The sequence below is a fragment of the Ranitomeya variabilis genome, chromosome 5 (assembly GCF_051348905.1).
Source record: "Ranitomeya variabilis isolate aRanVar5 chromosome 5, aRanVar5.hap1, whole genome shotgun sequence".
In the NCBI taxonomy this organism is placed as follows: Eukaryota; Metazoa; Chordata; class Amphibia; order Anura; family Dendrobatidae; genus Ranitomeya; species Ranitomeya variabilis.
The window spans coordinates 679,565,140-679,589,215 of record NC_135236.1 but is presented as its reverse complement, the minus strand read 5'-3'; the positions used below and the strand labels follow the sequence as shown (position 1 = coordinate 679,589,215).

The window sequence follows — 24,076 nt, the reverse complement described above, 5'->3', positions numbered from 1 at the left end:
CAAATCTATATCCTGACCTTTGCTGGAAGCTCTAGGGGGCTGGTGTTCTCCCCCCGGACCGTTAGACGGTTCGGGGGTTCTTGAATTTCCAGTGTGGATTTTGATAGGGTTTTTGTTGACCATATAAGTTACCTTTCTTTATTCTGCTATCAGTAAGCGGGCCTCTCTGTGCTAAACCTGGTTCATTTCTGTGTTTGTCATTTCCTCTTACCTCACCGTCATTATTTGTGGGGGGCTTCTATCCAGCTTTGGGGTCCCCTTCTCTGGAGGCAAGAAAGGTCTTTGTTTTCCTCTACTAGGGGTAGCTAGATTCTCCGGCTGGCGCGTGTCATCTAGAATCAACGTAGGAATGATCCCCGGCTACTTCTAGTGTTGGCGTTAGGAGTAGATATATGGTCAACCCAGTTACCACTGCCCTATGAGCTGGATTTTTGTATTCTGCAGACTTCCACGTTCCTCTGAGACCCTCGCCATTGGGGTCATAACAGTTTGCCAGGCCAGTATTAAATGTTTAATGCATTGCAGAAGAGGGATTATAAGAAAGAAGATTCTGAGTTTTTTTTTTTCTTCTTCCCCTTTACCTCAGAGTGGCTATGCTTGCTGCAGACATGAATGTCCAGACCTTGATTACAAGTGTGGACCAGCTGGCTACTCGTGTGCAAGGCATACAAGACTATGTTATCAGAAATCCTAGGTCAGAACCTAAAATACCGATTCCTGAACTGTTTTCCGGAGACAGGTTTAAGTTTAGGAATTTCGTGAATAATTGTAAATTGTTTTTGTCCCTGAGACCCTGTTCATCAGGAGATTCTGCTCAGCAAGTAAAAATTGTTATTTCGTTCTTACGGGGCGACCCTCAGGATTGGGCTTTTTCGCTGGCGCCAGGAGATCCGGCATTGGCTGATCTTGATGCGTTTTTTCTGGCGCTCGGTTTACTTTATGAGGAACCCAATCTTGAGATTCAGGCAGAAAAGGCCTTGCTGGCTATGTCTCAGGGGCAGGACGAGGCTGAAGTGTATTGCCAAAAATTTCGGAAATGGTCCGTGCTGACACATTGGAACGAGTGTGCACTGGCCGCTAATTTTAGAAATGGCCTTTCTGAAGCCATTAAGAATGTTATGGTGGGTTTTCCCATTCCCACAGGTCTGAATGATACTATGGCACGGGCTATTCAAATTGACCGGCGGTTGCGGGAGCGCAAAACCGCAAATTCCCTCATGGTGTTGTCTGAACAGACACCTAATTCGGTGCAATGTGATAGAAAAACCGCAAATTCCCTCTTGGTGTTGTCTGAACAGACACCTGATTTAATGCAATGTGATAGAATCCTGACTAGAAATGAGAGGAAAATTCATAGACGCCGGAATGGCTTGTGCTACTACTGTGGTGATTCTACACATGTTATCTCAGCATGCTCTAAACGTATAGCTAAGGTTGTTAGTCCTGTCACCGTTGGTAATTTGCAACCTAAATTTATTCTGTCTGTAACTTTGATTTGCTCACTGTCATCTTATCCTGTCATGGCGTTTGTAGATTCAGGTGCTGCCCTGAGTCTCATGGATCTCTCATTTGATAAGCGCTGTGGTTTTACTCTTGAACCATTAGAAAATCCTATTCCTCTTAGGGGTATTGATGCTACACCATTGGCAGCAAATAAACCGCAGTATTGGACTCAGGTTACCATGTGCATGACTCCTGAACACCGCGAGGTGATACGTTTCCTGGTTTTACATAAAATGCATGATTTGGTCGTTTTAGGGCTGCCATGGTTACAGACCCATAATCCAGTCCTGGACTGGAAGGCTATGTCAGTGTCTAGTTGGGGCTGTCGTGGTATTCATGACGATTCCCTGCCTGTGTCTATTGCTTCTTCTACGCCTTCGGAAGTTCCGGAGTATTTGTCTGATTATCAGGATGTCTTCAGTGAGTCTGAGTCCAGTGCACTGCCTCCTCATAGGGACTGTGACTGTGCTATAGATTTGATCCCAGGCAGTAAATTTCCTAAGGGAAGACTGTTTAATCTGTCGGTACCTGAACATACCGCGATGCGTTCATATATCAAGGAGTCTCTGGAGAAAGGACATATTCGTCCGTCTTCTTCCCCTCTTGGTGCGGGATTCTTTTTTGTGGCAAAAAAGGACGGATCTTTGAGACCTTGTATTGATTATCGGCTTTTAAATAAGATCACTGTCAAATTTCAGTATCCTTTACCGCTGTTGTCTGACTTGTTTGCCCGGATTAAGGGTGCCAAGTGGTTCACCAAGATAGACCTTCGTGGTGCGTACAACCTTGTGCGCATTAAGCTAGGTGATGAATGGAAAACCGCATTCAATACGCCCGAAGGTCATTTTGAGTACTTGGTGATGCCTTTTGGGCTCTCCAATGCGCCTTCAGTTTTTCAGTCCTTTATGCATGACATTTTCCGGAAGTATCTGGATAGATTTTTGATTGTTTATCTGGATGATATTTTGTTTTTTTCTGATAATTGGGATTCGCATGTGGAGCAGGTCAGGTTGGTCTTTAAAATTTTGCGTGAAAATTCTTTGTTTGTCAAGGGCTCAAAGTGTCTCTTTGGTGTACAGAAGGTTCCCTTTTTGGGGTTCATTTTTTCCCCTTCTGCTGTGGAGATGGACCCAGTCAAGGTCCGAGCTATTCTTGATTGGACTCAGCCCTCGTCAGTTAAGAGTCTTCAGAAGTTCTTGGGCTTCGCTAACTTCTACCGTCGTTTTATCGCTAATTTTTCTAGCATTGTGAAACCTTTGACGGATATGACCAAGAAGGGCTCCGATGTAGCTAACTGGGCTCCTGCTGCCGTGGAGGCTTTCCAGGAGTTGAAACGCCGGTTTACTTCGGCGCCTGTTTTGTGCCAGCCTGACGTCTCACTTCCCTTTCAGGTTGAGGTGGATGCTTCGGAGATTGGGGCAGGGGCCGTTTTGTCGCAGAGAGGCCCTGGTTGCTCTGTTATGAAACCTTGTGCCTTTTTCTCTAGGAAGTTTTCGCCTGCCGAGCGAAATTATGATGTGGGCAATCGGGAGTTGTTGGCCATGAAATGGGCATTTGAGGAGTGGCGTCATTGGCTCGAGGGTGCTAAGCATCGTGTGGTGGTCTTGACTGATCACAAAAATCTGATGTATCTCGAGTCTGCTAAACGCCTTAATCCGAGACAGGCCCGCTGGTCATTGTTTTTCTCCCGCTTTGATTTTGTTGTCTCGTATTTACCAGGTTCAAAGAATGTGAAGGCCGATGCTCTTTCTAGGAGCTTTGTGCCTGATGCTCCTGGAGTCACTGATCCTGTTGGTATTCTTAAAGATGGAGTTATCTTGTCAGCTATTTCTCCGGATCTGCGACGTGTGTTGCAGAGATTTCAGTCTGATAGGCCTGAGTCTTGTCCACCTGACAGACTGTTTGTCCCGGATAAGTGGACCAGCAGAGTAATTTCCGAGGTTCATTCCTCGGTGTTGGCAGGTCACCCGGGAATTTTTGGCACCAGAGATCTGGTGGCCAGGTCCTTTTGGTGGCCTTCCTTGTCAAGGGATGTGCGGTCATTTGTGCAGTCCTGTGGGACTTGTGCTCGAGCTAAGCCTTGCTGTTCTCGTGCCAGCGGTTTGCTCTTGCCCTTGCCTGTCCCGAAGAGACCTTGGACTCATATCTCCATGGATTTCATTTCTGATCTTCCGCTATCTCAGGGCATGTCCGTTATCTGGGTGATATGTGATCGCTTCTCCAAGATGGTCCATTTGGTTCCTTTGCCTAAGCTGCCTTCCTCTTCCGATCTGGTTCCTGTGTTTTTCCAGAACGTGGTTCGTTTGCACGGCATCCCTGAGAATATTGTGTCAGACAGAGGATCCCAGTTCGTTTCCAGGTTCTGGCGATCCTTTTGTAGTAGGATGGGCATTGATTTGTCGTTTTCGTCTGCTTTCCATCCTCAGACTAATGGACAGACGGAGCGAACCAATCAGACTTTGGAGGCTTATTTGAGGTGTTTTGTCTCTGCTGATCAGGACGATTGGGTGACATTCTTGCCGTTGGCTGAGTTTGCCCTTAATAATCGGGCTAGTTCCGCCACCTTGGTTTCGCCTTTTTTCTGCAACTCTGGTTTCCATCCTCGCTTTTCTTCGGGTCATGTGGAGCCTTCTGACTGTCCTGGGGTGGATTCTGTGGTGGATAGGTTGCAGCAGATCTGGAATCATGTGGTGGACAACTTGAAGTTGTCACAGGAGAAGGCTCAGCGCTTTGCCAACCGCCGCCGCGGTGTGGGTCCCCGACTACGCGTTGGGGATTTGGTGTGGCTTTCTTCCCGCTTTGTTCCTATGAAGGTCTCCTCTCCCAAATTTAAACCTCGTTTTATTGGGCCTTACAAGATATTGGAAATCCTTAATCCTGTATCTTTTCGTCTGGATCTTCCTGTGTCGTTTGCTATTCACAATGTATTTCATAGGTCCTTGTTGCGGCGGTACATTGTGCCTGTAGTTCCTTCTGCTGAGCCTCCTGCTCCGGTGTTGGTTGAGGGCGAGTTGGAGTACGTGGTGGAGAAGATCTTGGATTCTCGCCTCTCCAGGCGGAGGCTTCAGTACCTGGTCAAGTGGAGGGGCTATGGTCAGGAGGATAATTCCTGGGTGGTCGCCTCTGATGTTCATGCGGCCGATTTAGTTCGTGCCTTTCATGCCGCTCATCCTGATCGCCCTGGTGGTCGTGGTGAGGGTTCGGTGACCCCTCACTAAGGGGGGGGTACTGTTGTGAATTTGCTTTTTGCTCCCTCTAGTGGTTACTAGTTTTTTGACTCTGGTTTTTCTGTCATTCCTTTTATCCGCACCTGGGTCGTTAGTTAGGGGTGTTGCTATATAAGCTCCCTGGTCCTTCAGTTCAATGCCTGGCAACGTAGTTATCAGAGCTAGTCTTCTGTGCTCTTGTCTACTGATCCTGGTTCCAGTTATATCAGCTAAGTCTGCCTTTTGCTTTTTGCTATTTGTTTTGGTTTTGTATTTTTGTCCAGCTTGTTCCAAATCTATATCCTGACCTTTGCTGGAAGCTCTAGGGGGCTGGTGTTCTCCCCCCGGACCGTTAGACGGTTCGGGGGTTCTTGAATTTCCAGTGTGGATTTTGATAGGGTTTTTGTTGACCATATAAGTTACCTTTCTTTATTCTGCTATCAGTAAGCGGGCCTCTCTGTGCTAAACCTGGTTCATTTCTGTGTTTGTCATTTCCTCTTACCTCACCGTCATTATTTGTGGGGGGCTTCTATCCAGCTTTGGGGTCCCCTTCTCTGGAGGCAAGAAAGGTCTTTGTTTTCCTCTACTAGGGGTAGCTAGATTCTCCGGCTGGCGCGTGTCATCTAGAATCAACGTAGGAATGATCCCCGGCTACTTCTAGTGTTGGCGTTAGGAGTAGATATATGGTCAACCCAGTTACCACTGCCCTATGAGCTGGATTTTTGTATTCTGCAGACTTCCACGTTCCTCTGAGACCCTCGCCATTGGGGTCATAACAACTGCCCTTATGTACAAGAATATAACTACTATAATACTGCTCCTATGTACAAGAATATAACTACTATAATACTGCCCAATGTACAAGAATATAACTACTATAATACTGCCCCTATGTACAAGACTATAACTACTATAATACTGCTCCTATGTACAAGAATATAACTACTATAATACTGCTCCTATGTACAAGAATATAACTACTATAATACTGCTTCTATGTACAAGAATATAACTACTATAATACTGCCCCCTATGTACAAGAATATAACTACTATAATACTGCCCCTATGTACAAGAATATAACTACTATAATACTGCCCCTATGTACAAGAATATAACTACTATAATACTGCTCCTATGTACAAGAATATAACTACTATAATACTGCCCCTATGTACAAGAATATAACTACTATAATACTGCCCCCTATGTACAAGAATATAACTACTATAATACTGCCCCTATGTACAAGAATATAACTACTATAATACTGCTCCTATGTACAAGAATATAACTACTATAATACTGCCCCTATGTACAAGAATATAACTACTATAATACTGCCCCTATGTACAGGAATATAACTACTATAATACTGCCCCTATGTACAAGAATATAACTACTATAATACTGTCCCTATGTACAGGAATATAACTACTATAATACTGCCCCCTATGTACAAGAATACAACTACTATAATACTGCCCCTATGTACAAGAATATAACTACTATAATACTGTCCCTATGTACAGGAATATAACTACTATAATACTGCCCCCTATGTACAAGACTATAACTACTATAATACTGCTCCTATGTACAAGAATATAACTACTATAATACTGCTCCTATGTACAAGAATATAACTACTATAATACTGCTTCTATGTACAAGAATATAACTACTATAATACTGCCTCCTATGTACAAGAATATAACTACTATAATACTGCCCCTATGTACAAGAATATAACTACTATAATACTGCCCCTATGTACAAGAATATAACTACTATAATACTGCCCCCTATGTACAAGAATTTAACTACTATAATACTGCCCCTATGTACAAGAATATAACTACTATAATACTGCTCCTATGTACAAGAATATAACTACTATAATACTGCTCCTATGTCCAAGAATATAACTACTATAATACTATTTTTCCTTATAATAAGTGCAATATGTAGATCCTGACGATACAGTGGATGCTCTCGCCTCCCTGGTTTAGGTCATTGCTCACCTGCGGGTCCTTTAGTCGGGAAGTATCTGGTTTTAGATAGAACAAGATGCCATTAGAAGCCCCGGGCAGTGTGACGCCGCGGATCAGCAGGATGATGAGCATAACATAGGGAAATGTTGAAGTAAAATACACAACCTGTGGACGGCAGAACAGGAGGTGCCAAAATTGAAGAAATCTATATTTTTCCTTTTTTTCTGGAAAATCTCATGTTAATTACATGTTTTGTTGCGCATAGGGTTAAGCTGCTGATTGTCCTGAAAAACATGCCAGGATTTTCCTAGAAGATCTATTACAAGATAATCATTTAAAAGATTTTTCTGAGCTTTAGTTACATATATCATCAATATCAGATTGGTGAGCAGAGACATCCGAGACCCCAACCATCATCATCATCATCATCATCGGCCATACGTGAACATTGGTGCTGTGTAGTGGCCGCTCCTGGGTACTGGAGCTCAGCTCATAGGTAATCTAATATTGGCTCTCACATCCCCCCGCGTGCTACATTTACACCTGTTTTGCACTCACCTTTCCAGTGGTTTTTACTCCTTTCCAGATACAGAAGTAACATATGATCCAGCCAAGGAGAAGACACAGAGCGAGCTCCCATCTAATAGATCCAAGGTTATCAATGCCGTCTGTGAGGCCCAGAGTCCTTCTCCTGAGGAGATCAATAATTGTAGATCATTGAAAGTAATGAAGTTGCGACAGTGAGATTCTGTGGGACGGAGGTTGCCGACATCTTCACTGTCAGTTGCAGAGGGAACCTGACCAGAATTGTTCTGAACGCCAAGGGCATCCATAGCATGGAGATAGACCGGGCTACTGCAGTGGGGTCCTTTGGGAGAGAGCTCCTTGCCTTGGCCAGAATGAGTCAGGAGATAAGAATGGTGACACCGATGAATTGGGCCAACACATTGTCCTAAGGGGCTACGAGGAGACACAGGTAACTAGGAGGGTTGTTTGCTTAGAAGATACATCAGTGTGGAGGGCATGAGGTGGGTGAGTTGGGCTGGGATGTTTGTAGCGAAAATAATTGACTTACTCCCAAAATTCCACTTCTGGACTTGTGTGGTTCATGGTGCGGCTCCAATTTTCTTCTTTGTGAGTGAATTCCATGCAGTTTTCTGAGGAGAAGAACATTTATTAAAATATTCATATAAAGACCATTAGACAACACCAAGTCATTGTCGGAACGTAGCATTGGCCAAAATGTAGGATTTAGGTAAGTAACTCCCTGGCTCCAATAATGCCTGTCACTCCAGATCAGGCCAGAATAGGATGTGGTCACCATAACAGCCTAGCAGAGACCACCACAGCCCCAAGAAGACCACCAGAAGAGCAGAAGTGAAGCGTTAGAACCAGTGAACTTCCTTTTTTTAATATATTAAAAAAGATTCATTTTGAAAAGAATTTTGGACAATTGGACAATCCCTTCATCTTAGAAACTGCTTGGAAGTTCTCTAGTCCTGCCCACATGTAATTTACATTATTTTTCATGGTGTGCTGGGTACTTAGTACTGTTTTCTTTGCAGGTTCCCCATCATCAGTTCACAATACTCTACGGGTAAGGATGTTGCAGCCTTCTTGGCTGTCAGTTGCAGAGGGAACCTGAGAAGTAGGTCCAGAAGCTTCAAGATGTCCATGCCACCATACTGTGATTGGGCTTCTGGATGAAGTTGGACGGCTACATTTGTTTCGGCAGCTGGTAGATGCACATAATTGAAGAAGAGGTTTGACCCCAAGAGTATGGATCAGCTGCTCCACTGGAACCAGCCTGGGGCGAGCGGAGCGCCTATTGCTGGGTCCACATAGATCTATGACACTAGAGATATAGGAGTAATTTGGAGACCAAACTTCGTAGACCTTGAGATCATGGTTTGGACAAAGATGGTTGGTGCCCACAAGATCACAATCTGGGGACAGCTAGGACTCCTAATAATTGGGTCTAGGGGTAGAAGAATTGTGACCCTTGATGGAGGGTAGTGCCCTCAAGAGTTGATTGAGGGTTTTTTTTTAAAGGAAACTACTCGAGAGCGAATCATCCATGTAAAAAGTACAAGTGTCCACTGACTGCAGCATAGGCTCTAGATACCTGTGTTCCAGGTGTTGTTACAGCTGGCCCAGGGCAGACGGGAGACAAATGAGTTGAAAAGGTAAAAAAACGACCATGCCAATATTATGATATAGTAGATATTGACCAGGAATGACATTACCATGGTGCCGTATCCAATGCCTGCAAAAGAAGAACAGAAAGAAAATCAACCCAAGATCGACTTCTCCAATGAGGGATTCGCGTCCTCGATTTTTAATGGCTCCTGGATCGGGCATTTATTGCTTTCACACAATGTCGTTCTTCACATTCTGTCCTGCTTGTGTTTATAGTCCCAAACGTCTCTTAAAAATACTTGACTTTGGTTCTGTGAAATGGTTACTACCATCTGGCCAATCTCTGATAGATGGAAGTGGCATTAAATAAGGCCCCGTTTTTTAGATACATAAGGGTCCCAGACCTAAATCTAGATAAAGGCGCTTTGTCAGTGGAGCGGGGGCCGTGCATGTGAGGTTCTCGACATTAGCGTTTACAGGGGTTTTCATTTTTTGCATGCGCTGCCATTTCTCTATAGGATCATGCAATTGGTCCCCGATATTGAGAGAGATGTGGGTCCCAGCGCTAAACTTTCCACAAGCATGACTCGCATCTACAGAACGGGGCCTTGTCAGTAGACAGTGAGCTATGCATGGGCTTTTCTCCCCATTTATCTGTATGTATTTCCAATTTTCTGCATGCAATACTATTTCCTGACAGGCCCCATTCTTAAGATAGGTGTGGATCGCAGCATAAAAATGACCTACATCTAGAGAACGTGGCTTTGTCAGTGGAGAAGAGGCTGAGCGGGGGCTTTTCTCTCTATTTACTTGTGTGATATTTCCAATTTCACACATATACTGTAACTTCCCCACTGACAGGAGTGTACGAAGTGGCTCCTATCTCAAGGTAGATGTAGGTCCCACCAGTGGACTTACAATAACAATGACCCACGTCTAAACAATGCTTTGTCAGGGTAGAGTCAGCTGCAAATGTGCAGTTTTCTCCATTCACTTGTATGATTTTTTCATTTTCATGCATATGAGGCCATTGTTCCACTAGCAAGTTTGGGCCATGAGGCTCCAGTCTCCGAGCAGTGGACGTCCAATAAAAAATAACCCGTAACTAAAGAATGGAGCCTTTCCACTAAAGAGGCAATAGGGTAGAGTCAGCTGCGAATGTGCAGTTTTCTCCATTCACTTGTATGATATTTTCATCTTTGTACATATGAGGCCACTACTCCACTAACAAGTTTGGGCCATGAGGCTCCAGTCTCCCAGCATTGGACGTCCAATAAAAAATAACCCGTAACTAAAGAATGGAGCCTTTTCACTAAAGAGGTAATAGGGTAGAGTCAGCTGCGAATGTGCAGTTTTCTCCATTCACTTGTATGATATTTTCATCTTTGTACATATGAGGCCACTACTCCACTAACAAGTTTGGGCCATGAGGCTTCAGTCTCCGAGCAGTGGACGTCCAATAAAAAATAACCCATAACTGAATAATGGAGCCTTTCCACTAAAGAGGCAACTGCACTTTGACATGGTAGAGTCAGCTGTGAATGTGCAGTTTTCTCCATTCACTTGTATGATAGTCCCATTTACGAGCATGCCAGGCCACGGCTCCACTAGCAATATTGGGCCACGAGGCCCCGTTCTCCCAGCAGTGGACTCCCCATAAAAAATGACCTATCCCTAAAGAATGGAGCTTTGTCAGAAAAGTGGTAACTGCGCATGCGCGGCCGCTTCTCCACTAATTGAACCCCGTTCTTAAGATGGATGGGAGTCACGACAATGGATATGCTAGAAATGTCCCACATGGGAAAACCTCTTTAAAGGGATCTTTCTGAAGACAGCTGTGCCCACACAGTATCTGTTGGCTCTCGTTTGGATGCATTGTAAGGAGGTTCTCGGGCGAAACACCACTTCTTCCGCCCCAATGTTCTTTTAGCTGGAAGAGATGGCAGATAACACCCGGTAACTCCTCCACCAGTATAACCAGTCTGACTGCAACTTGTTCCAAGGTTTAATCTGCACTGAGTGGATGAACGGGAAGACCGACATGTATGAAGAAGAATTGGAGCAGGAGGTTAGCTCTAACTATAGCGCCGACTGTCTACATCACCCTCCTGGCACAACCTTACGTTGTCTAAATGATGACCATTTTCTACAGGACTTACCGGAAAACAAGGGGCAGATTTTAATCCAGGCAGTGACTGGTCCCTGGGTAGTGTATTGACCCAGTGCAATCTCAAGGAAGAAGATGGGAATGCCGCATGTAAGTAGAAATATGAGGTACGGGATGAAAAACGCACCTATGGAGTGAGAGGGACGAATAATAAAAAAATAAATAAATAAAATCTTTTCCTTTAAACTCTTTATTCCCCACTCACACCTTGCTGGCTCCCTGTTAGCTCTCAGGCGCCAATTCCACAAACGTCCCTGCTGCACCCGGGAGGATCATTGTCTTTACAGAATGATGATGGATTCCAAGTGCTGCTCTGCAGAACTATGAATACAGCTCCGGATGTGGATGGAGGGATTTATTTTGGTATTTTTTTTGTGCATTCTTCACAACACACTGAATCTTTCTCTCTCACCTCCGCCATTTTTGTAGCATAAATAAGGGAATCTCCAGATATTTCCCAGACCCACAATTCCTCCCACGACAGACAGAATGAACTCCACTCTGCTCCCCCATTGCCCTCGCTCCTTTAGCTCAGACTGTGGGGCTTCTTGGCTCGGAGGAGGCAGCGTCTCCAGATCACTGATGGTTGGTTCGCCCTCCGAAGAACCTAGTGACGAAGACACAAATCCTTCTATATTATTTCTTTTTGGGTGATTCCTTTGTATCTCCGTTCATACTGCACCCACACACACAAATGATACACAATTTGAAAGGTAAACTTGCCCCCTTCAGCAAGAAAATAGCCAAACAAACCACACATCCACGATGTGATCACAAAATACAGTTTAAACATTCATTTTCATAAACCTGCAGTAAGGAAAAATACCTGCAGGTGGCACCACACTACCCCAAAGCATAGAAGCACAAAGCTGAAACAAATCCTAACATTTGCCTTGGGGGCTTTCCAGCTTGCCAAACTCCTTGCCCGGCCGATTTCAGGCAGGTACATATAAAATATTTGCTACATATGTGGAAGTAGAATAAAAGTAAAACTTTACCTGTTTAAAACTTCAGCTTTAAAACTGAAGATATAAATGAACCATCAGATTTTCCATATTATTGGACAGTCATTGAAAAGTCTATCTTCCTTCTAAGGTTGCAGCTTATTGGTGACCTGGAGTCACCTCTGGTTCCAAGTAAAAAACTGCAGCGTTGACATAACTCAGACTGTACATTGTTTCCCGATGGGAGAGATTGGTGGAAACAAACTTGCAAAAATTGAAAAAAAAAATCCAAAAAAGGTAAAATAGTCTGCAGATATTACTTTTTTATTTTTAAAGGGATATTCCCAGTTATTATATAATGGTGTAAATACGCTCAGTTATGGGGTCAATTCTCCTTCATCATTTTTACTGTCACTGTGGCACTGCTGTACAGGGAGCTGCTCCGGTCACATACATAGGGCTGTGCTGCACTACCCTACACTGCAGATAGATGGCAGTGCTGCTGTGGAGGGGAAACAAATGCTGCTGCCCCTGTTCTTTTGCAAGGTCCTGACAATCAGACCCCTTCTGATCAGTAAGTAAAATACCATTATGTTTAATGTTGGGGGATCTCCATTAGGCTGGAGTCACACACAACATATAAAAAAATCGGACGAGAATCGCAGAAATGTTCCCTGAGCCGTGATCCGTATGTCATGTGCAGTGCGAGGAGGCGATTTTCTCACATTTAATCATCTGTGTGACATCCGTATGGCGACATTTTATCGCTGGCTTGCAAAATGGAAATAGAATGGATCCATGGGCTCAGATATTCGTGAAAACATATATACAGTCTATATACACTCACCGGCCACTTTATTAGGTACACCTGTCCAACTTCTTGTTAACACTTAATTTCTAATCAGCCAATCACATGGCGGCAACTCAGTGCATTTAGGCATGTAGACATGGTCAAGACAATCTCCTGCAGTTCAAACCGAGCATCAGTATGGGGAAGAAAGGTGGTTTGAGTGCCTTTGAACGTGGCATGGTTGTTGGTGCCAGAAGGGCTGGTCTGAGTATTTCAGAAACTGCTGATCTACTGGGATTTTCACGCACAACCATCTCTAGGGTTTACTGAGAATGGTCCGAAAAAGAAAAAAAATCCAGTGAGCGGCAGTTCTGTGGGCGGAAATGCCTTGTTGATGCCAGAGGTCAGAGGAGAATGGGCAGACTGGTTCGAGCTGATAGAAAGGCAACAGTGACTCAAATCGCCACCCGTTACAACCAAGGTAGGCCTAAGAGCATCTCTGAACGCACAGTGCGTCGAACTTTGAGGCAGATGGGCTACAGCAGCAGAAGACCACACCGGGTACCACTCCTTTCAGCTAAGAACAGGAAACTGAGGCTACAATTTGTACAAGCTCATCGAAATTGGACAGTAGAAGATTGGAAAAACGTTGCTTGGTCTGATGAGTCTCGATTTCTGCTGCGACATTCGGATGGTAGGGTCAGAATTTGGCGTAAACAACATGAAAGCATGGATCCATCCTGCCTTGTATGGAGCATCTTTGGGATGTGCAGCCGACAAATCTGCGGCAACTGTGTGATGCCATCATGTCAATATGGACCAAAATCTCTGAGGAATGCTTCCAGCACCTTGTTGAATCTATGCCACGAAGAATTGAGGCAGTTCTGAAGGCAAAAGGGGGTCCAACCCGTTACTAGCATGGTGTACCTAATAAAGTGGCCGGTGAGTGTATATATATATATATATATATATATATATATATATATATATAGATATCAGTGAGACACATACCTCTCTGTGTTCATCATCTCATTAAAGACATTTACATTTGACCAGCTTGATTTTCCTGAGATTGCCTGCACCCCGACAACCAATGTGCGAAAATTTTGCATAAGCCAACTAGTATTAATTATTACAGAGATGAAGGGCATGAATTAAAGGGGAAATCCTCCTAAAATATTCTGCCATCTTATATAGGGGGCTCTCACGTCACACAACAATGGAATGAAAGCTTTTTGTAATCACCTCAATAATTGTGTCAGTGTGTCAGAAGAAATGATCACTATCTCCATCCTAGGCAGCAGGGTGACATTGGAATGTTTTCTTAATGTGCTGTATGGCCCTATTACTATTGTGCACTGTATGGCCCTATTATTATTGTGCACTGCATGGCCCTATTACTATTGTGCACTGTATGGCCCTATTATTATTGTGCACCTTATGGCCCTATTACTATTGTGCGCTGTATGGCCCTATGCACTGTATGGCCCTATTATTATTGTGCACTGCATGGCCCTATTATTATTGTGCGCTGTATGGCCCTATTATTATTGTGCACCTTATGGCCCTATTACTATTGTGCGCTGTATGGCCCTATTATTATTGTGCGCTGTATGGCCCTATTATTATTGTGCACTGTATGGCCCTATTACTATTGTGCGCTGTATGGCCCTATTATTATTGTGCACTGTATGGCCCTATTATTATTGTGCACCTTATGGCCCTATTACTATTGTGCGCTGTATGGCCCTATTATTATTGTGCACTGTATGGCCCTATTATTATTGTGCACTGCATGGCCCTATTATTATTGTGCACTGTATGGCCCTATTACTATTGTGCGCTGTATGGCCCTATTACTATTGTGCGCTGTATGGCCCTATTATTATTGTGCACTGTATGGCCCTATTATTATTGTGCACTGCATGGCCCTATTATTATTGTGCACTGCATGACCCTATTATTATTGTGCGCTGTATGGCCCTATTATTATTGTGCACTGTATGGCCCTATTATTATTGTGCGCTGTATGGCCATATTATTATTGTGCACTGTATGGCCCTATTATTATTGTGCGCTGTATGGCCATATTATTATTGTGCACTGTATGGCCCTATTATTATTGTGCACTGTATGGCCCTATTATTATTGTGCACTGTATGACCCTATTATTATTGTGCACTGTATGGCCCTATTACTATTGTGCACTGTATGGCTCTATTATTATTGTGCACTGTATGGCCCTATTATTATTGTGCACTGTATGGCTCTACTATTTTTGTGCACTGTATTGCCCTATTACTATTGTGCACTGTATGGCCCTATTATTATTGTGCACTGTATGGCCCTATTATTATTGTGCACTGTATGGCCCTATTATTATTGTGCACTGTATGGCCCTATTATTATTGTGCACTGTATTGCCCTATTACTATTGTGCACTGTATGGCTCTATTATTATTGTGCACTGTATGGCCCTGTTATTATTGTGCACTGTATGGCTCTATTATTTTTGTGCACTGTATTGCCCTATTACTATTGTGCACTGTATTGCCCTATTACTATTGTGCACTGTATGGCTCTATTATTATTGTGCACTGTATGGCTCTATTATTATTGTGCACTGTATGGCCCTATTATTATTGTGCACTGTATGGTGCAGCACATACTTATAGGATGTGTGTGGTTTCGCCGAGCCATGGAGTCCTCAGGGGTTTCTTCTACTCATTCATTTGTTACATATTGGGTCAGTACGGGGCAATGTGATGGTCTTGTTGTACTGCCATGTGGGCACACTATGGTACCATTATGCTGCCTCCATATGCTGCCAGTATAACATATGTATACCGTGGTGCTATTATTTAGGCAGTGTACAGTATTGCTGCTTGCTTTGTCTGGTGTCATTGTGTAGGCAGTGTACGGTATTGTTATGTAATTTATTTATGGAACTATCATGCAGGCTGGTGCTTTCATGCGCTGTCAGTATTTATTTTTATTTATTTATTTTACTCACTTATATAGCACCATTAATTCTACTGCATTTTACAGACATACTGTAGACATGGTACTTTAGTGTAAGCACTGTACAGGGATTTCTGTATTGCTCTATATAGCACTAATGTGTGCATTATGTATTGTGTTGTTATGAAGGCACTCTATGGTACTGCTGCCTGCATTCTGTATGGCACTATTATATAGGCACTATATTGTACTGTTATATGCGCTATGTATGGCACTATTATATAGGCACTATATTGTACTGTTATGTGCTCTCTGTATGGCACTAGTATATAGGCATTATATTGTACTGTTATATGCGCTATGTATGGCACTATTATATAGGCACTATATTGTACTGTTGTGTGCTCTCTGTATGGCACTATTATATAGACACTATATTGTACTGTTATATGCGCTATGTATGGCACTATTATATAGGCACTATATTGTACTGTTGTGTGCTCTCTGTATGGCACTATTATATAGGCACTGTATTGTACTGTTATGTGCTCTCTGTATGGCACTATTATATAGACACTATATTGTACTGTTATATGCGCTATGTATGGCACTATTATATAGGCACTGTATTGTACTGTTATGTGTGCTATGTATGGCACTATTATGTAGGCACTGTATTGTACTGTTATGTGCTCTCTGTATGGCACTATTATATAGGCACTATATTGTACTGTTATATGCGCTATGTATGGCACTATTATATAGGCACTATATTGTACTGTTATGTGCTCTCTGTATGGCACTATTATATAGACACTATATTGTACTGTTATATGCGCTATGTATGGCACTATTATATAGGCACTGTATTGTACTGTTATGTGCTCTCTGTATGGCACTATTATATAGACACTATATTGTACTGTTATATGCGCTATGTATGGCACTATTATATAGGCGCTGTATTGTACTGTTATATGCTCTCTGTATGGCACTATTATATAGACACTATATTGTACTGTTATATGCGCTATGTATGGCACTATTATATAGGCGCTGTATTGTACTGTTATATGCGCTATGTATGGCACTATTATATAGGCACTGTATTGTACTGTTATGTGCTCTCTGTATGGCACTATTATATAGGCACTATATTGTACTGTTATGTGCTCTCTGTATGGCACTATTATATAGGCACTATATTGTACTGTTATATGCGCTATGTATGGCACTATTATATAGGCGCTGTATTGTACTGTTATATGCGCTATGTATGGCACTATTATATAGGCACTGTATTGTACTGTTATGTGCTCTCTGTATGGCACTATTATATAGACACTATATTGTACTGTTATATGCGCTATGTATGGCACTATTATATAGGCGCTGTATTGTACTGTTATGTGCTCTCTGTATGGCACTATTATATAGGCACTATATTGTACTGTTATGTGCTCTTTGTATGGCACTATTATATAGGCACTGTATTGTACTGTTATGTGCTCTCTGTATGGTACTATTATACAGGCACTATATTGTACTGTTATATGCTCTCTGTATGGCACTATTATACAGGCACTATATTGTACTGTTATGTTCTCTCTGTATGGCACTATTATACAGGCACTATATTGTACTGTTATGTGCTCTCTGTATGGCACTATTATATAGGCACTATATTGTACTGTTATATGCTCTCTGTATGGCACTATTATACAGGCACTATATTGTACTGTTATGTGCTCTCTGTATGGCACTATTATACAGGCACTATATTGTACTGATATGTTCTCTCTGTATGGCACTATTATACAGGCACTATATTGTACTGTTATGTGCTCTCTGTATGGCACTATTATATAGGCACTATATTGTACTGTTATGTGCTCTCTGTATGGCACTATTATATAGGCACTATATTGTACTGTTATGTGCTCTCTGTATGGCACTATTATACAGGCACTATATTGTACTGTTATATGCTCTCTGTATGGCACTATTATACAGGCACTATATTGTACTGTTATGTGCTCTCTGTATGGCACTATTATACAGGCACTATATTGTACTGATATGTTCTCTCTGTATGGCACTATTATACAGGCACTATATTGTACTGTTATATGCTCTCTGTATGGCACTATTATATAGGCACTATATTGTACTGTTATGTGCTCTCTGTATGGCACTATTATATAGGCACTATATTGTACTGTTATGTGCTCTCTGTATGGCACTATTATACAGGCACTATATTGTACTGTTATATGCTCTCTGTATGGCACTATTATACAGGCACTATATTGTACTGTTATGTGCTCTCTGTATGGCACTATTATACAGGCACTATATTGTACTGTTATGTGCTCTCTGTATGGCACTATTATACAGGCACTATATTGTACTGTTATGTGCTCTCTGTATGGCACTATTATACAGGCACTATATTGTACTGATATGTTCTCTCTGTATGGCACTATTATACAGGCACTATATTGTACTGTTATATGTGCTATGTATGGCACTATTATATAGGCACTATATTGTACTGTTGTGTGCTCTCTGTATGGCACTATTATATAGACACTATATTGTACTGTTATATGCGCTATGTATGGCACTATTATATAGGCACTATATTGTACTGTTATGTTCTCTCTGTATGGCACTATTATATAGGCACTATATTGTACTGTTATGTGCTCTCTGTATGGCACTATTATATAGGCACTATATTGTACTGTTATGTGCTCTCTGTATGGCACTATTATACAGGCACTATATTGTACTGTTATATGCTCTCTGTATGGCACTATTATACAGGCACTATATTGTACTGTTATGTGCTCTCTGTATGGCACTATTATACAGGCACTATATTGTACTGTTATGTGCTCTCTGTATGGCACTATTATACAGGCACTATATTGTACTGTTATGTGCTCTCTGTATGGTACTATTATACAGGCACTATATTGTACTGTTATGTGCTCTCTGTATGGCACTATTATACAGGCACTATATTGTACTGATATGTTCTCTCTGTATGGCACTATTATACAGGCACTATATTGTACTGTTATGTGCTCTCTGTATTGTCCTACTTTGCACTGCACTGTGCCTTTATGTTTTGCAGGGCAGTGTTCTGTAGGCACCATATGGCACTGTTATGCTTTCCATATGGCGCCATTATGGCGACACTGCATGGTGCTGGTCTGTGCTTTCTGTATGCTGCTATATACCACTGTGATATCAGCAAGGAGCGGTGCTATATAGTCTTTATGGGGAATATATAATATACGATAAAAGCTTCTTACCTGGAAGATTGCCCGTCACCTGCCCACATGGAGCTGCCATCTCCACTGCATCCAAGCTCTTCTGAAAACTTGTTTGGTGGCAATCCATCCTCCTCCCTCGGGCACAGGCGACGGTGGCAGGAGAAGGAGGAATCACATGGAAGACATCTCAATGGCTGGTATTTTATGCGGTGTCTTGGCTGCCCTATATACACTCTCTGTGGTACCCTGTGTATGGATATATGGCGGGCACCATGTGCGCCGTGGCACCACGTGGCACTAGCTGAGCTTCTGCACGTTAGTTGAACACCAGCGTTGACTGTGGATTGCCTGTTCTTCAAAAGTCTTATTGATATTACCCTCTAATCCTTTTATCAGAATGATTGTTCACATCCTCCTCTGATACTTTTATTAAAACAATTCTTCACATCCTCCTTTCATCAGACAGATTATTGCATTTGGAGCGCCCCCACGTAAGGGCAATCAGGTACTCGGCACCGGGTCCTTCAGTGTTCTGCGGGGATGTCACGGTGGCCCGACCCGGTCCGTGGCCCTTCGGGGGACGTCCGATAAAAGGAAGAGATTTTATGGTTTTGGGAAAGGTCTTTAAAGGGGTAGTGTTCGTGACGCCACCTGTGGTATTCGGTCAGGGTGACCGACGCTGCTTAGGGGTCCGCTGGGGTGATGTTATGGCAGCTAGATGGTATACCTTCCCACAGGTGAAGTGTATCCCCAGGGCTTCCCGGAAGTGTAGATGGTGATGGTGGATGATGTAAGGTGCAGTGAATAACGAGGACACAAGGTTGCAGTCTCTTTACCTTTTACTGAAGGCTTCAGGATCCACAGTCCAGGGTACAGACCACAGGGCAGGCAGAGTCCGGCCGGTCTGAAGGCAAATCCAGAGTCCCCTTATCCAGGTGGAAATCAGTATCCTTCCTCTAGCGCCTGGGTGTTGTAGTACCTCCGTGCTGAGCTTCTCGGTAAGGTCCTCACAACTATTGTAGATGTTCTACTGTAGATGTTATTTCTTCCTCTCTGTCTCCCCCAGATGGTATGGATAGGACAAACCTGTATGACTGATGGCCTGAGGCTTTTTACAGGGACCCTAGAGATGCCCGGACCCCCACAAGTTGCCACCGTGTCTTCATAGGTATTAAGGTCGGGCAGCCAACTTGGAATTGACTGTCCTGCCGGTCTCTGGAGCAAGGCTTGGAGATGGTTGCTCCCTCGGTGGTCCGGCCACCGGCTTCTGCGCCTCAGAAGGAGGCAGCCTATTGCAGGGCAGAACTCCTTCTGGTGTTATCTCCTTGTGCTATGACTTCGTTTCTCACCCTCTATAACACAATTCTCTTCGTGTTCTTTCTTAGGATGCTGCCGCACGTGGGGCAGGCACAGCTCCGTGTCTTTCTGTCTAGGCCTCTGACAGGATCCCACCCCTGTCAGGGACCCTCTGTTTGCAGCTCCGATGTTCCTCCTTCCCCTGTCTGCCTGACAGGTGTTGCCTGGGCAAAGCCCAGCCAGTTTCTCTCTAACTTTCTATCCAGCCCACCAGTTTTACCCTATTGGGAGGAGTGCCCTAGTAGATAGGAGCAAGGCTCCCCCTGGTGGACTGGAGTGTGAAGTGTGGTGTATGGTTTGTGATACCTGGTAGGAAGATCTCCTTTATTGCCATCAGACGTAATATCACTCCCCCTGGTGGAAGAACGATAATACTGCAACGACCAGGACTCTGGGGTGATGCACTCCCTCCCCGTTAAATCCAGTACTCCTGGACTGGGCAAAAAAAAAAACAATTACAGGTTAACAAAAGACATGCAAAATTTTGAAATGCTATAGAACAAGTTAATATAACAGTGCTTCCCTTTATGGGAGGTGAGAACACTTGAACGTTACAAATAAGAACATATTTACATTGCCAGCTTACTTCTGTAGATTGACCAATTACAGATGCACTAACTAACTATGAAACACCATTACCCGTACAGGTATACTATCTATTAACTACTAAGTGCAATTAGAAAACGGTGGTTATAAGTGCAATTACCCTCTAAGGGTGTACTATCATAAAACCTCAAAGTACAAATTAACATTTTCTTCATTCTAGCATAAAACAGTTATTCTTCTTTAAGTGCAAAGTCTTTTAACTAACTACCTAAGACTCACTAAATGACTCACTAACCCCTACGGGTTCACTTTATTGAATTGCAGAACAGGTGGCACCCCCCCCCCCCACGGGTTCACTGTATCTTTCTTTCAATTTATTTAACCTCAATTTTATTTAAAGTACATCATCTTAACATTTCCTATTCACGGCTGCATACTATCAGCTATGTATAAACATTATTACTATCTATCTAAGACAACATTATCACCCTTGCGCAAAGTGCAACAAACTAACATTCCCTTTAAAAGTAAACCCAAGTCTTTTCAGAGGTAGTGCAAAATAATCACATCATTAGTTTCCAAGTTTGTGTAAAAGCAATATGACGTGATATGATATGAGGGACCCGTTACGAACCCCCGAACGTTGGTTTGGGTGGGCTATAAGACGTGTAATCCTGACACGGAATTCTGCCGCACCAACGGGTTTTTCTTCAGGTCTGAAAGGCAAAGTTATTTTTACAGCATAATTAACAGCAGTTTCTGTTAAGAGGCAGTCTCTGTAAAAGCCTCCTATGTAAAACCAGTAGAAAGCACCCTTAAGAAGGTACAAACTATTTACAAGCAGTTTGGGATCATGCAACAGTCCATGATTCTGCAGTTCTTAGTAAAAGTAAGAAACTTGTGCAAAAACATACGATCCCTTTTAAACAGGGGATCCCTTTAAGAGTTAACCCTGGACGGGTTCAAGCAGAAGGAAAGAACAGTTAACTATTTACAGTTCAGTGTTTCGAGGTTTAGTTGGGCGGTTTCCAGGGCTGCACCTCGCACATAACCCTTCTTGGCCTGGGAAGGGTGGAATCCAGGGTTACACCTGGCGCTGGATAAACACCGTTAGTCTGTCTTTCATGGATGGTTAGGTCATGAGCAGCGATGGAAGTCTGCATAACTTGAGTATGGGCATTTGCTGCAGCAGAGGTAGCGGTAAAGTCAGTCACTCGAACGGAGTCAGTAGCTGTGGCACAAGCAGTCGCTGGAGTGAGATCGGTCACCGGGGCAGGGTTGTTCCTCATACCTGCTTCAGATGCGGTCCCTCCGGTGCCGGTCTGTTCCACCTCCGCTGGGGTCTGGAACGCTGGTTGCAGGGCCTTGTGCTGCGGCATTGTCATCTCTGTTTGCAGCATCTCGCTTTCCGGCAGGGCCTTGCTTTCTGGCTTCAGAGCGCTGGAACTTCTTTCTTGCTCTGGACCAGACGAGGCTGCCGACAGACGTCTGGTGAGGCTCCCGATGAAGGTCTTCTTCCACCCGGCCAGGAGTTGGTGGCTGAGCTCTTCCATGCCGGCCGGCAGGAAGTCGGGGCCAATGGGTGATGCCTGGCTGCGGTGTCTCTCCAGGTGGCTGGGAGAGTCCTCTGCTCCGACCCCATGCTCTGGTTCCGGGCGGCTGGCCATGGCGTCTCCCACGTGGCTCGCTCCTCCCTCGTCCTTTTCCCGCTTTCTTCTTCTGGGGCGGTTTCGTTTCCTTTGTCTCCGCCCGCCATTGAGGATCAGGAGGCGGATCTCGGATGCTGACGGACACGTCCTCAAGGTACAGAGATATTTAGACTGGGCGGCCATTATTCATCGCGCTTCTCAGTTTGTTTACGCCCACAACTCCACGCCCTTCTTCTTCTCCTGTGCTCCTCGTGGCGCTGTAATGGCGACAGTTTTGGCAGGAATTTTGGCGGTACTTTGCTATACACAGTCTTTAAGCAAATCACAGTTCAAATACTGTTCTGGCACAGCTCTTAGGCGCACATGACCCGATTTTCAGGCTTAAGTAGATCCTGTTCGTGACGCCAAGATTTTTGGAGAGCCCCCACGCAAGGGCAATGGGGTACTCGGCACCGGGTCCTTCAGTGTTCTGCGGGGATGTCATGGTGGCCCGACCCGGTCCGTGGCCCTTCGGGGGACGTCCGATAAAAGGAAGAGATTTTATGGTTTTGGGAAAGGTCTTTAAAGGGGTAGTGTTCGTGACGCCACCTGTGGTATTCGGTCAGGGTCACCGACGCTGCTTAGGGGTCAGCTGGGGTGATGTTATGGCAGCTAGATAGTATACCTTCCCACAGGTGAAGTGTATCCCCAGGGCTTCCCGGAAGTGTAGATGGCGATGGTGGATGATGTAAGGTGCAGTGAATAACGAGGACACAAGGTTGCAGTCTCTTTACCTTTTACTGAAGGCTTCAGCATCCACAGTCCAAGGCACTGGATCACAGGGTAGGCAGAGTCCGGCCGGTCTGAAGGCAAATCCAGAGTCCCCTTATCCAGGTGGAAATCAGTAGCCTTCCTCTAGCGCCTGTGTGTTGTAGTACCTCCCTGCTGAGCTTCTCGGTAAGGTCTTCACAATTATTGTAGATGTTCTAGATGTTATTTCGTCCTCTCTGTCCCCCAGATGGTATGGATAGGACAAACCCGTATGACTGATGGCCTGAGGCTTTTTACAGGGACCCTAGAGACGCCCCGACCCCCACAAGTTGCCACCGTGTCTCCTAGGTATTAAGGTCGGGCAGCCAACTTGGAATTGACTGTCCTGCCGGTCTCTGGAGCAAGGCTTGGAGACAATTACTCCCTCGGTGGTCCGGCCACCGGCTTCTGCGCCTCAGAAGGAGGCAGCCTATTGCAGGGCAGAACTCCTTCTGGTGTTATCTCCTTGTGCTATGACTTCGTTTCTCACTCTCTACAACACAGTTCTCTTCGTGTCCTTTCTTAGGATGCTGCCGCACGTGGGGCAGGCGCAGCTCCGTGTCTTTCTGTCTAGGCCTCTGACACCCCAGTCAGGGACCCTTTGTCTGCAGCTCCGATGTTCCTCCTTCCCCTGTCTGCCTGACAGGTGTTGCCTGGGCAAAGCCCAGCCAGCGTCTCTCTAACTTTCTATCCAGCCCACCAGTTTTACCCTTCTGTGAGGAGTGCCCTAGTAGATAGGAGCAAGGCT

General features: G+C 44.1%; 1 protein-coding gene across 1 annotated transcript in view; it reads right to left on the bottom strand.

Annotated features, from left to right (window-relative positions):
* Positions 1–19,081, bottom strand: part of LOC143777059 (sodium- and chloride-dependent betaine transporter-like) — a 29,025-nt gene extending 9,944 nt beyond the window's left edge. Inside the window, exons 1-7 of the mRNA XM_077267000.1 lie at positions 19,028–19,081; positions 11,422–11,616; positions 11,002–11,136; positions 8,829–8,969; positions 7,779–7,860; positions 7,262–7,394; positions 6,734–6,868 (exon numbers count right to left, since the gene is read on the bottom strand). Coding sequence (XP_077123115.1) covers positions 6,734–6,868; positions 7,262–7,394; positions 7,779–7,860; positions 8,829–8,969; positions 11,002–11,136; positions 11,422–11,616; positions 19,028–19,067 — 861 coding nt within the window. The 5' untranslated portion in view covers positions 19,068–19,081. The remainder of the gene's footprint in view (positions 1–6,733; positions 6,869–7,261; positions 7,395–7,778; positions 7,861–8,828; positions 8,970–11,001; positions 11,137–11,421; positions 11,617–19,027) is intronic.
* Between the last annotated feature and the right edge of the window lie 4,995 nt (positions 19,082–24,076).